This window comes from Globicephala melas, chromosome 11, assembly GCF_963455315.2.
Source record: "Globicephala melas chromosome 11, mGloMel1.2, whole genome shotgun sequence".
Classification (NCBI taxonomy): domain Eukaryota; kingdom Metazoa; phylum Chordata; class Mammalia; order Artiodactyla; family Delphinidae; genus Globicephala; species Globicephala melas.
In genome coordinates this window covers 55,705,250-55,718,792 of record NC_083324.2, presented here as the reverse complement: position 1 = coordinate 55,718,792, position 13,543 = coordinate 55,705,250, and the positions used below count along the sequence as shown (strand labels likewise).

Genomic DNA, 13,543 nt, shown 5'->3' with positions numbered 1-13,543 from the left:
ATGTGACTTTGATACCAAAACAACACAAAGATAGAGTAAAGTCACAGGCAGATCTCAACATGAGGATAACTTCAAAAATTCTAAGCAGAATTTGAGCACTCAAGACAGGTGCTGCTGGTTACTACTCACTGTTCTTCTAAAAGACATAGACAGAATTGAAAAAGAAAGGTACAGAGCTTTCCTGATGATTGTCTATATAGAAATTGGAGGACTTCCCTGGTGGCGCAGTGGTTAAGAATCCGCCTGCCAATGCAGGGGAAACAGGTTTGAGCCCTGGTCCGGGAAGATCCCACATGCTGCAGAGCAACTAAGCCCGTGCACCACAACTACTGAGCCTATGTGCCACAACTGCTGAAGCTTGTGTGCCTAGAAACCACGCACCACAACGAAGAGTAGCCCCTGCTTGCCGCAACTAGATAAAGCCCGTGCGCAGCAATGAAGACCCAACGCAGCCAAAAATAAATAAATACATTTATTTAAAAAAAAAGAAATTGGAAGAGAATCTATTGGCAGAGTATTACAATTAATGAGAATTAAGTAAGGTTGTATTGGTTACAAGGGCAATATAAAAAATTTTGTTGAACCTACCTACCAGCAATAAATAATTACATATTATTTATGAAAAGATACCTTTCCTGATAGAAATAAATCTAATAAAAGATGAATAGTCTCTCGAAGGAGAAAGTTATAAAACTTCTTGTCTACTTAATTATTTAATTTCTGATAGTTAACTTGTTAAAATCACCCACTGTGAGTATAGATTCGTATCATGTTTTAATGTTAACATATTGTCAGTTGAAGTTATATATATATATATATATATATATATACAGTGAAATTTACAGATTGTGAGTTTTTTTTTAAATTTATTTATGGCTGCTTTGGGTCTTCATTGCTGCATGAGGGCTTTCTCTAATTGCGGTGAGTGGGGCTACTCTTCATTGCGGTGCGCAGGCTTCTCGCTGTGGTGGAGCACGGGCTCTAGGCACGCGGGCTTCAGTAGTTGCGCACGTGGGCTTAGTTGCTGCGCGGCAGGTGGGATCTTCCCGGACCAGGGCTTGAACCCAAGTCCCCTGGGTTAGCAGGCAGATTCTTAACCACTGCGCCACCAGGGAAGCCCAGATTGTGAGTTTTGATAAATGCATATACCCCAAACAGGACATCCCTCAGAGAATATCCGTCTCAATGCCCATGGATAACTACTGTTCTGATTTTTATCATTGTAGATTAGTTTTGCATGTTCTTTTTTTTTTTTCCCAACTAACTTTTGGTGTGTTTTTTAAAATTTTTATTTATTTATTTATTTATTTTGCGGTACATGGGCCTCTCACTGTTGTGCCTCTCCCGTTGCGGAGCACAGGCTCCAGACGTGCAGGCTCAGCGGCCATGGCTCACGGGCCCAGCCGCTCCACGGCATGTGGGATCCTCCCGGACCAGGGCACGAACCCGTGTCCCCTGCATCGGCAGGCGGACTCCCAACCACTACGCCACCAGGGAAGCCCAGTTTTGCATGTTCTTGAATCCTATGGTATGTACTCTTGTGCCTGGCTTCTTTTTCTCAACATAATTTTTGAGATTCACCCAAGTTGAGTAAACCAGTAGTTCATCCTTTTGTAGTGCTAAATAGTATTCAGTGGACATTTAGGTTGTTTCCAGTTTGGGGCTATCATGAATAATGCTTCTATAAACTGATTTGTACAGGTTGTTTTCTGGACATATATTTTAGTTTATCTTGGGTAAATGAACACCTAGGGAGTGGAAAATAGGCTGGGTGTATATTTAACTTTATAACTTAACAAGCAGGTTTCCAAAGAAGTTTATCATCTCACACTCCCGCCTGCATGTATGAAAGTTCCAGTTGCTCCATGTTTCTTCCTTACATTTGGTGTCATTACTGTTTTTCATTTTAGTCATTCTGGTGGGTGTGAAATGACATCATATGTTTCATTTGCATTTTCTTAATGACTAATGATTTTGAGCACCTTTTCACGTATATATTTACAGTTTTGTGTATCTTCTTTTTGAAGTGTCCACTATAGCCTTTTGCCTCTTTTTTATTGGGTTGTTTCTATTTTTGTTATTGATAATTAGGAGTTTTTTAATATATTCTAGAGTCAAGTCCTTTGTTAGATACATATATTTTGCCCGTTTCTAATTGAATTGTTTTCTTATGGTCGAGGGTAAGCAAGTCTAAATATTCTGCAAATACATAAAGATCTTCTCCTGTGATTTCTTCTAGCAGTTTTTTTCCCTTAACTTTTTATTTTGAAATAATTACAGACTCACAGAAGTTATAAAAAATACTAATGTGTAGAGTCTCTTGTGCCCTTCACCTTGCTTCCTCCAACAGTGAAATCTTACGTAACTGTAGTACAAATATCAAAAGCAGGAAACTTGACGTTGGTACAATACTGTTAACTAGACAGTAGACCTTTTCGGTTTTCACCAGTTTTTATATACATGCATATGTTTGTGTGTATGGTTCTATGCAGTTTTACTCCATGTTCCTGTTCTTAAAGGGAAAGCATTCAGTCTTTTACCATTAAGTATAATGTTAGCTATAGATTATTTGCAGATTCTTTGTTAGATTGAAGAAGTTCCTTTCTAGTCCTAGTTTACTGAGTTTTGTTTGTTCATTTTTAATGAATAGCGTTGAATTTTATGTTTTTTTCTGCGTCAATTGATGTGATCTTATGGCTTTCCTTTTTTACACTGTTAATATGATAGATCACATTGGTTGTTTTTCAAATAGTGAACCAACCTTGCATCCTTGGAATAAAGCTCACTTGGTGTGGTGTATTTTTCTTTTTATACATTGCCAGATTTGATTTGCTAATATTTTGTTGAGGAGTTTTGCATCTGTATTCATGAAGGATATTAGGGCTTTTTTTAAAAAAAATATTGATTTGCTTTTGGTATCTGAGTAATGCTGTCCTAATAAAATGTGGTGGATTCAACCAACTGCCATTGTGTAATATTGTAGTACCCATGTATTGGAAAAAGTCTGCGTATAAGTGGACCCTCACAGTTCAAACCCGTATTGTTCAAGGGTCAACTGTATTGGTTTGAGACTTTAAATATGAGCATTTATTGCTATAAATTTCCCTGTAAGCACTGCTTCAGCTTTGTCTTACAAATTTTGATATGTTATGCTTTCATTTTTATTCAGGTCAGTGTATTCTTTTACTTTCTCTTTCGACTTATGAATTATTTAGAAGTGTGTCATTTAATTTCCAGGTGTCAGGAGGTTTTCCTGCTATCTTTCTGTTACTACTGTCTGGTTAACTCCATTCCACTTGATTTATCTGTATGGTTTCTGAATTTATTTCTTAGTTTTTTTAAGTGGTTGTTCTAAAGATTACATTATGCATACATAGCTTATCACAGTCTACTAGCATCAACATTTTATATTTCAAATAAAATGTAGATATCTTACTACCACCGAAGTTGCTTTATCCTCTTTCCTTTATCCGGAAGTCATCTTTAATATTATCTCTATATACATTGAGAATGCTATAATTTTTGCTTCTGTCAAAAATAATTTTTAAAATTCGAGAAAAGAATAGTTTATTACATTTATTCTTTGTGTTGTCCTATCTTCATTCCTGTTGTTCTGCGTTTCCTTTTGTTAATATTTCCTTCCTGTCTGAATAACTTCCTCTAGCCATTCTTTTACAACAGGTCTGCTGGCAAGAAATTACCTTAGCTTCCTTTCCTCTGAGTTATCTTTATTCTGTCTTCAATCCTGAAAAACATTTTTTCTGGTTATAGAATTTTTGATTGCCAGGTCTTTTCTTTTAGTACTCAAAAATACTGTGACACTTCCTTCTGGCCTCTGGTTTCTGAAGAGAAAGCCTTTGTCTTTTGAATTTTTGTTCTGCTATATTTCTCTCTGATGCCTTGAAGATTTTTTTTTTGAATTTTATTTTTTTATACAGCAGTTTCTTATTAGTCATCAATTTTATACACATCAGTGTATAAATGTCAGTCCCAATCGTCCAATTCAGCACACCACCATCCCCTCCCCACCGTGGCTTTCCTCCCTTGGTGTCCATACCTTTGTTCTCTACATCTGTGTCTCAACTTCTGCCCTGCACCTTGAAGATTTTTCTTTCTCATTTTCTGAAGTATGATTATGATTTGTCTGGGTGTGTATTTCTTTAGGTTTTTAACTGTTTTCTTGAATTAATAGGTTTTTGTCTTTTGACTAGTTCGTAGAAGTGTCAGTCATTTCTTCAAATATTTTTTCAGCCCTGCATTCTTTTTACCTCTTTTTCTGAGACTGTGGTAAAATCAATGTTAGATCTTTTCTTCTTGTCTTGCAGGTTCCTGAGCCCCAGTTCATTTTTTAAAAAGCCATTTTCTATTTTATAGATTGGAAGGTTATTATTGAATTATTTTCTAGTCCTCTGACTTTTTATTATGTCATTTCCATTTGATTTTTGTATATTAATCTTGTATCTGGAAGCCTTGCTGAACTCATATACTAGTTCTAGTAACTCTTTGTAGATTCTATTGGATTTTCTATATAGACAATTATATGATCTTTGAGTAACTATGGTTTTATTTTTTCCTTTTCAATCTGGAAGCCTTTTATTTTTCTTGCCTTATTGCACTGGCTAGAACATCCAGTATAATGCTGAATAGAAATGGTAAGAGCAGACTTCTTTATCTTTTGTTCCCTGTTTTAGGAGGAAAACATTCAGTGTTTCACCATTAAATATGATATCAGCAGTGGGTTTTTCTTTAGATGCCGTTTATCTTGTTGAGGAAGTTTCCTTCTGTTCCTACTTTACTGAGGGTTTTAATTAGGAATGGATATTAGGTTTTTGTCAAATGTATTTTCTGTGGCTTGTCATAACCACGTGTCTTACCTTCTTTAGTTTTTTAATATGATGAATTACATTTCTTGACTTTTGAATATTAAGTGAAGCTTGCAATCCTGGGATAGACCCCACCTAGTCATGAGATATTATCCTTTTTTGTATTGCTGAATTCAATTTGCTCATCTTTTGTAAAGAGTTTTACATCTGTATTCATGATGGGATATTGGACTGTAGTTTTCTTTTCTTGTAATGTCTTATCAGGTTTTGGTATCAGGGTAATGCTGGCTTCAGAGCAGTTTTCTGAAAGAGTTCGTATGGAATTGATATTATTTCTTTCTTAAATGTTTGGCCACATTCACCAGTGAGGCTCTCTGGGTCTGGAATTTTTTTGTGAGAAAGCTTTTAACTACAGATTCAATTTTCTTAATAGATACAGGGCTCTGCTGGTTATATGTCCTTTTGAGTTAGGTTTGGTTATTTGTGTTTTTCAAGGAATTTGTCCACTTCATCTTCGTTGTCAAATTTATTGACCTACATTTAAAGATCACTTAAATACATTATTATTATATAAAAATGTGTATCATTTCTGATCTTTGTGACCTCCCTTTTTTTACTGGCAAGGTGGTTTATCAGTTTTAATAATGTTTTCAAAGAACCAGTTTTGGTTTCATTGCTTTTCTTTATCATTTTGCTTGTTTATTTTGGTTTCTATTTCATTGATTTATGCTTAGGTTTTATTATTTCTTTCCTTTGCTTTGTGTTTCTTTATTCTTTTTCTAATTTCTCAAGGTGGAAGATTAAGTCATTGATTTAAGACTATCCGTTTTTTCCAATGTAAACTTTTAGTGCTATAAATTTTTCTATCAGTACTGTTTTAGCTGCCTCATACAAATTTTGATATATTTTCTTTCATTTCAAAATACTTTCTAATTTCCCTTTTCATTTCTTCCTAGACCCATGGGTTATTTTAAAGTGTGTTATTTAGTGTCCAAATGTTTGAAGATTATCAAGAGATCCTTTTGTTACTGATTTCTACTTTAAATACACCGGTGTCAGGGAACATACTTTGTATGATTTGAATTCTTTTACACTTATTAAGATTTGTTTCCTAGCCCAGACTATAGTTTATCTTGGTAAATATTCAGCTGTTATTGAGTGGAGTATTCTATAAACGTTAGGTCAAGTTAGTTGATGATGTTGTTCAAGTACTCTACAGTTTTAACATGTAAATTTAAATGTATGTTTTCTAATATGCCTTATATATTTACACTTGTACATCATGGATTCATTTTATTTGATCAGAATACATTCTCTATTACTTCTTGTGGCAGATTTTATTTTACAAAGAAGGTTACAACAGTATCTTCCCTCTCTCAGGCTCTGTGTGATGTGGCCCTCCCTCCACTGGAGTGTAGGCTGAGCCCAGTGACTTGAAATCAACATATAAGGTAGCAGGAACAAGGCTGCATGGCTTCCACAACAGGCTCAGAAAAGGCCACCTACCCACTGTACCCTGTGTAGGTGATTTGGCCTTTCCAGTCCACACATCAGATAAATATGTGAAGAAAGAAGTCTTCTTGGCAGTAAATCCTCCAGCCCCAGCTTTTGTGGCTATTGAAGTCAGGGCCTGTGGCTGGAGTCTTCCCAGATGAGCCCCAGACACAGAAGCAGAGAAGAGTCACTTCTGCTCTACCTGCCTGAACTCCTGCCCATGGGCGCCCTGTGCATACAGAAGGATTCTTGTTTTCCATCACCACATTGGATTAGTGGCTTGGTTTGTCACACTATGATAAAGATCATTTCTTTTTCGGTGGGGTTGAAAGAGAGAAACTTTTCAGTTCTTACATATCTGAAAATATCTTTAATTTCACTCTTAATTGGCTCTGGAATTCTTGGATATAAAGTAATTCTTTCTGAGAACTTTGATGTTATTTCATCATTATCTTCTTGCATCCACATCTTGCCTGTGAAACACGATGTAAATCTGGTCCTGTTCCTCTGTGTGGTGATTTTTTTTTTCCCTTTAGAAGCTTTTAGGATTTTTGAGCTTCAGATATTTCATCAAAGTGCATTTAGGTGACCTATGATTTGTTTCTTTCTGAGAACTCATGTCTTTTTATTTGCTTCAGTATATTATATTTATTTGAAAATCTTATTTTCTTTACTCTTTTCACCCTCTTAGGAGTTGTTTACTTCTTGATTAATTACAGTTGGGTTCTCCTTTTCACTGTGTTGTCCTTCAACAAATTTAGGTGATTCTTGGCTGTTTGGTTGTTGCTGATTTTGTTTGCTTTTTGAGATGCCCTCTTACCCTCTCTACAAATACTGTATCACTTCATAGCTGCATCCAGAGGATGTTGGGAACCAGGAAAAGTTTAGGGGTTCCTGGTCTTAAGTGTCACTAGATAGATACTGAGAGACTTTCTGATCTTATGGAGATAAGTGCCTGTATTTACTTATTTTACCTGTGGTCTGAAGGCAGCAGAAGAGTGACCTCCTTTGGCTCCTGCTGTGGTATTTCGACCACTAATGCTTTGGTTTCCTCTAGGGATGTCTCCTTCTCCCCGTTTCTGCTGCTTCAGAGCGTGGAGCATGCTTCCTACCTTTTTTTTTTTTATGCGTTACGCGGGCCTCTCACTGCTGTGGCCTCTCCTGTTGCGGAGCACAGGCTCCGGACGCGCAGGCTTAGCGGCCATGGCTTACGGGCCCAGCCACTCCGTGGCATGTGGGATCTTCCCGGACCGGGGCACGAACCCGTGTCCCCTGCATCGGCAGGCGGACTCTCAAGCATTGCGCCGTCAGGGAAGCCCGCTTCCTACTTTTGGTATCAGTTTTTTCCTGGGAAAAAACTCTGGGGATAAGATTGCCTCCTTTAATCTGATCTCATCTGCCTTTTGCCTTTCAGAATTCCTGATCATTTGGAGGATACTTACCCCTTTGGATTTCAGGGTTCTCTAGGAATTTGAGGAGCAGGTGGGAGTTTGGAGCAGGTGCTTCGGCTGCTGTGTTAGTCTAACTGAGGTAGTTCTATTTAAAGTGCACAGAAACCTCCTGTAGTTTGTTTTTCTATGCACACGAGTTCCACTTTTTCTTCTTCTGCCAGCTCTTTCTTAAGCTACCCTTGTTACTGGGTGGAGAAACTACTCACATGTCTCTTAATCTTGGATCTCTTCATCTATCCTTGGATCTCAGTACTGTATTGCTAAAAATCCTCTTTTTGTGGATTATATGAATTAAAAAATTATAACACTTTATGACTTTAATTTTGCCAAGACTACATGGAATGTGTTATCAAATAAGTGTTGCAACATAGTTTGCAGAATGTTTTAGAAAGATGTTGCCTACACCCTCACATTTTTTCTTTTATATATAAAACAATATTTAGAATGATTTTCAGCGACTAAAGAGTCACAATTTCATGAGGTCATAGAAGAGTCACTTTTTAATATATTTGCCTAGGCTTTTATTTTAAGTAGACCAGAGTGCTTATTTTTCCCCTAAACTGGTGATTTACCTGAGACTTTACTATATTAAAGGAAGATCTTTTTTTTTTTTTTTCAGAGCAGCATCTCAGACATGTTGAAAAAGATGTTTTGATCCCCAAAATAATGAGAGAAAAGGCCCGAGAGAGATGTTCTGAACAAGTTCAAGGTAAGATTCAAATATTCATATGAAGATCAAATACGTTTTTTATAACATGATCTGAATTTAATCCTTAGCCTTGGAATCAAGTAGTCTATGAATTAATATGTATGAATTGCTTCTTACCCTTTCACTCAGATACCAGTATTTCAGCTTTCAGAACTTCCAGGCAGTGTTCAATTCATTTACAATTTAAAAATATTCTCCCAGATTCCTAGTAAAAAGCATTTTTTCCCAGATGTACAGTTATATAGAGAGAAAAACTTGTATTCATATTTTGGAGAAACAAGTTATTCTGGTGATTCTGATAGGGAAAGAAGAAACATCAAATGTAATGTGTGCCTGTTTTTCCTCTATCAACATATTCATATAGGAATATAGTCTAAGATGATTTTCTTTGGCGTTGTTGTCTATTATTGAATTGTTAATGGAATCTCAGTAGTACTTACAAGTCTTTTAAAAAACCTTTCTATATTCTACATTTCTGAGCAGAAGATATTTATGTAAATGCATGCACTAGACACCCACATATGCATGTATTCTTTGAAAAATGTTTTAATATAAAATATGCCTGTATTCTATAAATCTAGAGATATGTTGATTAATATGTAATATTATAGTGAAAAATACAAAGGCGTAGAAGATGAAAAATGAGGCCATAAATGGTGGGTAATTAGAAAAGCAGATAGCAGTATTATTGTAGAAATGTTTTTTTAATAAAAATCTTCCTCTTGGGGGCTTCCCTGGTGGCGCAGTGGTTGAGAATCTGCCTGCTAATGCAGGGGACACGGGTTCGAGCCCTGGGCTGGGAAGATCCCACATGCCGCGGAGCAACTAGGCCCGTGAGCCACAACTACTGAGCCTGCGCATCTGGAGCCTGTGCTCCGCAACAAGAGAGGCCGCGATAGTGAGAGGCCCGCGCATCGCGATGAAGAGTGGCCCCCGCTTGCCACAACTAGAGAAAGCCCTCGCACAGAAATGAAGACTCAACACAGCCAAAAATAAATAAGTAAATAAATAAATTAAAAAAAAAATCTTCCTCTTGGAATGTCCATGGCAAAGAAACAGTGGTAAAATTGTGCTGACGTGGACTGTTTTCCCAGCATCCCTTGTAGCCTTCGTTGAGGGACCACAGTAATGTTTAGTGGGGCTGATGGGCTGCAGTGCCCGGCAAGTTTCTCTGCGGGAAGCCAGGCTGTGTCAGCTGTAGTTTGGGGACTGTGTCAATAACATTTGGGTGCTAGGCACATTTCTGTCCCTTAGATGCTATCTCCTTAGAGAATGACCTCTGGGACTGATGGACAAAGGCAATAAAAGAATAGTTCCTCAGAATTGACATTGTGTGATGGTCATTTCTTTTTCTTAAATGATTTATCATGAGCTATTCCCATTTTAAATCCACCTATAAATCAGGTTTGAATTAAATCCATCTGTAAATAAATTTATTAACAAGTTATCAGTAATTTATTAGTATCATTTGATGGTCTTGGTTTCATTATGAATTAGTTGTATAATCAGAGCACCTTCCTTTCCCCCACCCCCAGATGGCAGGAGAAGTTACTCCGTTGGCACCTGCGGGTAGGGTTCAGTGCACACCTGGCGTCAGCGGGTGTCATGCTGATGGTCTCAAGAGGTAACCCTCCACCTGCCTCATAGGACTTTAAAAAAATATCCGGATTCAGGTGAGGGAGGATAAAACTTAAAAATGGATAATAAAATTATAGGGTTTTGTAACATGTTATTCTGATATCTAGAATGAAAGAAAGCTAGATAACTCAATTACAGATTTCTTACATGATTCAGATGAAAATGTGAAATGGTCGAGTTTGGGTTTCAGAACTACCTTTGCTTTGCTCTTAGGCAATGAAACTTTGGTCTTTGAAATGAAAGAAATAGCGTATAACTTTAAAATATTTGTGTTACACACCTATTACTTTGTAATGGTACAGAAAAGAAAATGTTTAGTTTTTGCTTCTTTATCAAAACTTAAGTTGCTTAGGATGTTGATCTTTTTTTTTTTTTTAACCATATTTAAAATCTTCTGAAGACTGAAAGCATCTTAAAATTTGAGATCCATTTGAGTTATTTCAATGCATTTGTCCCTACTAGAACACGTTATAACAAATGATCTTTGAGTATTTGAATTTTTATAGATATCATATATCGATTTTTTGTCAGGCCATATGGTCCAAAACAGTGTTTTAGAATCTAAAATTGATTATTTTATAAAAGAATGATCTTCCTGTTTAACCATGTGAACTAGGAGAGAACATAAACTGGCATTGCTCAAGTGGGAGCAGAACAGCTACGTTTAAACTGAACAATAAGACGGAATTTAGAATCAGAACACTTCCATTGTGGTTTATTTACTGTTTATAGCCTTTGTTTTATTAAATAATTACAGGATTTTACATAAAAGCATTATGCATCCTAATTGTACAGTTCTTGAGTAAAGATATAGGAATTCTAATAAGTGATCTGATTTTCTGTTAAATTCCTGAAACATGATTATGTAGGAAAGCTTTTCTGTTTGATTTTATTTTATTTTTTCATGTCATTTCAACCTGGCTGATCATAAGAATTGGGTCAGGCTGCCAGCAACTTAGGTTTGTGAAGGGAATGGAACAGCTTTTCCAGTGACAAAGAGAAATGAAATCACTTTCAATGAAAAAAAGGATGCCTCATTATAGTCACCAACAGCAGTTATTGACAGCTACACTTCCTATTAACAAGGAGCATTTAACTAAGAGTTTGGCTGTTGGATCTTTGGACTTGATCTAATTTGCTAGCATTAATTAGTTTCTTTTGAGCACAGACACTTGGTGCTCACAGCTATAGATTTGGAGGGCTAATTAGGATAGAAAATTGAACAGAATGGGGTAAGGCATTAACCTTCAGCCATTACCAGCTGGGACACTGATAAAGACCACAGCATCCAAATGCTCCCTATTGATGTGAGAGTACCCTAATGAATATCAATTTCAGCCAGGTTGCTATATTCTTACTAGTTCTCTCTTCATTATAAGTTTTAACCAGCTTCCCTGATCCCTTCATTATCTATATGTACACTATTGGGTTTTTACTCTACACTGATTTAGTCTGCATTGCACATTTCACCTTATGTTTAAACACACTTAAAATTTGTCTTAAGTAGTGGATAATGTTTAGAATGTTTCATTGTTATAGCCCCTGATACTTCTAAAATTTAACTTTTATCTATAATTACAAGATTCTAATTCTACAGTTAATTTTTATGAAGTCATGGTAACCTTGCCATTTCCATATAATGAAAATTATAACCTGAAACAAGAAAGTCTCAGCTTTTGGGTGACAGTTAAGCAGTGTTTGTAGTAAACTGGTGTCAACTTGAGAATCTTTGTCTTTATAAAATAGATTTTTTTTGTTTCCTTTTGAAGAGAAAAAGAATGCTCATCACTTTTTCCTTTATAACTTAGTTTTGATTTGATGAATAAAGATGGCTTGACTTGGGGATTAGATACAGAATTGAGAATCTGGATCTCACTACTACATAAACTTTCACAAGATTATAAACTCTGTTGGTAAAGCATACATCAAAAGAAAGGCAGTTGAACAATGGATTTAAATAGAAAACTTCATAATGTTCTTCTTTTGCCAGTGGTATTAGTGGCAGTGAGTAGAGCCACTAAAATAAACGACCAAAGTAACACAATGAATGCTGAATACGCTGGGAATGGTACAGAAGAAAAATTCTAGAATGGCCACCACCTCCCAAAAGCCAAAACAGAAGTCCCCTTCCATCAAGTGTGATGGTGGAATCATTGCTTTTTCTTGAATCGGGGACTTACCAATGTGTAGTGTTTTAGGAGGATGGTTTGATGACCTCTGGAGGCTACTTCCTGCTCTGTGACTTTTCCCATGTGTTTGACTCTTCACTAATTTAATGATTTATATTTTCTATGTTAGTAATATTTTAAAAAATATTGTTTGTTCATACATAATGGTAAAGTATGCATTCTAGTGCTATAAATTTTTTTTTCTGGAAATAGAGACTTCATAAGAAAAAGAGTCACCGAATTGCTGTGTTTTGTAAAAATTCATTGTATTTCTTTGCTTTTTTGAAATGCATAATTGGCATTTGATATAACATCTCTATGCTGAGTAAAGAAGTTTGCCTTAAAAATAGTAAGAACCTTTTTTTCTTTTTGTTATGACAGATCAAGACCAGAAAAGTACTTTGACATCAGGGGTGGCCTGGAACTTTCTTTAACCTGGATATATTCTCCAACTCATTCCTTTCATCCCTTGGGCCTTCTTTTATCATATTTCAATGTTTCTTTTGTATCATTGTTTTCTGTGGCAGTCTTTTTGATCTACTGGCCAATAGGTAGGATTGGTTCTACAGGAATTGTATAAAGTATAAGGAAGCATGGATTGTTTATTTGACACATCACAGAACTGTCGTTAAATAACACAGAAGCTTGATAAAATGCCTGCCGTCTTTATCAGTCACACACAACTGAAATATGTTATATTTTGCTAAATTCCAAAGATGGATGAATTAACACAAAAAGAAATTCAAATTAAGAATGCTTAGGATATTCTTTTTTTTTTTTTTTTTTTTTTTTGCGGTTCGCAGGCCTCTCACTGTTGTGGCCTCTCCCGTTGCGGAGCACAGGCTCTGGATGCGCAGGCTCAGCGGCCATGGCTCACGGGCCTAGCCACTCCGCAGCATGTGGAATCTTCCTGGACCAGGGCACGAACCCGTGTCCCCTGCATCGGCAGGCGGACTCTCAACCACTGCGCCACCGGGGAAGCCCCAGGATCTTCTTTAGGATATTTGCAGGCAGAGAACTATCAAGACATCATTAAAACAAATTGGAGGACTGCAGACTGTAAATGGTCAAAGTAATCAATCTTCTATCCAACTCTGTTACCTGAACCTGCCCAGAGCTTTTCATTTGTTGTTTGAATTGTACGTGTATTATCACATGTATTTTTGCCATTTAACCGGTTCACCAATGTTAAGTTACACTGATGTAGAGATTCAACACATCTTTAGACTGGTTTGGATATGTTAGGAGGATAATATATAA

General features: G+C 36.5%; 1 protein-coding gene across 5 annotated transcripts in view; it reads left to right on the top strand.

Moving 5' to 3' along the window:
* The window catches only part of CMC1 (C-X9-C motif containing 1), a 76,795-nt gene that overhangs the window by 13,220 nt on the left and 50,032 nt on the right, over nucleotides 1-13,543 (top strand). For 4 of the 5 annotated variants that reach the window (XM_060308980.2, XM_060308983.2, XM_030830014.3 and 1 more), the window contains exon 2: nucleotides 8,388-8,477. In XM_060308980.2, the coding sequence (XP_060164963.1) occupies nucleotides 8,388-8,477 (90 nt within the window). The remainder of the gene's footprint in view (nucleotides 1-8,387; nucleotides 8,478-13,543) is intronic. The other variant, XM_060308981.2, reaches the window with a different exon arrangement.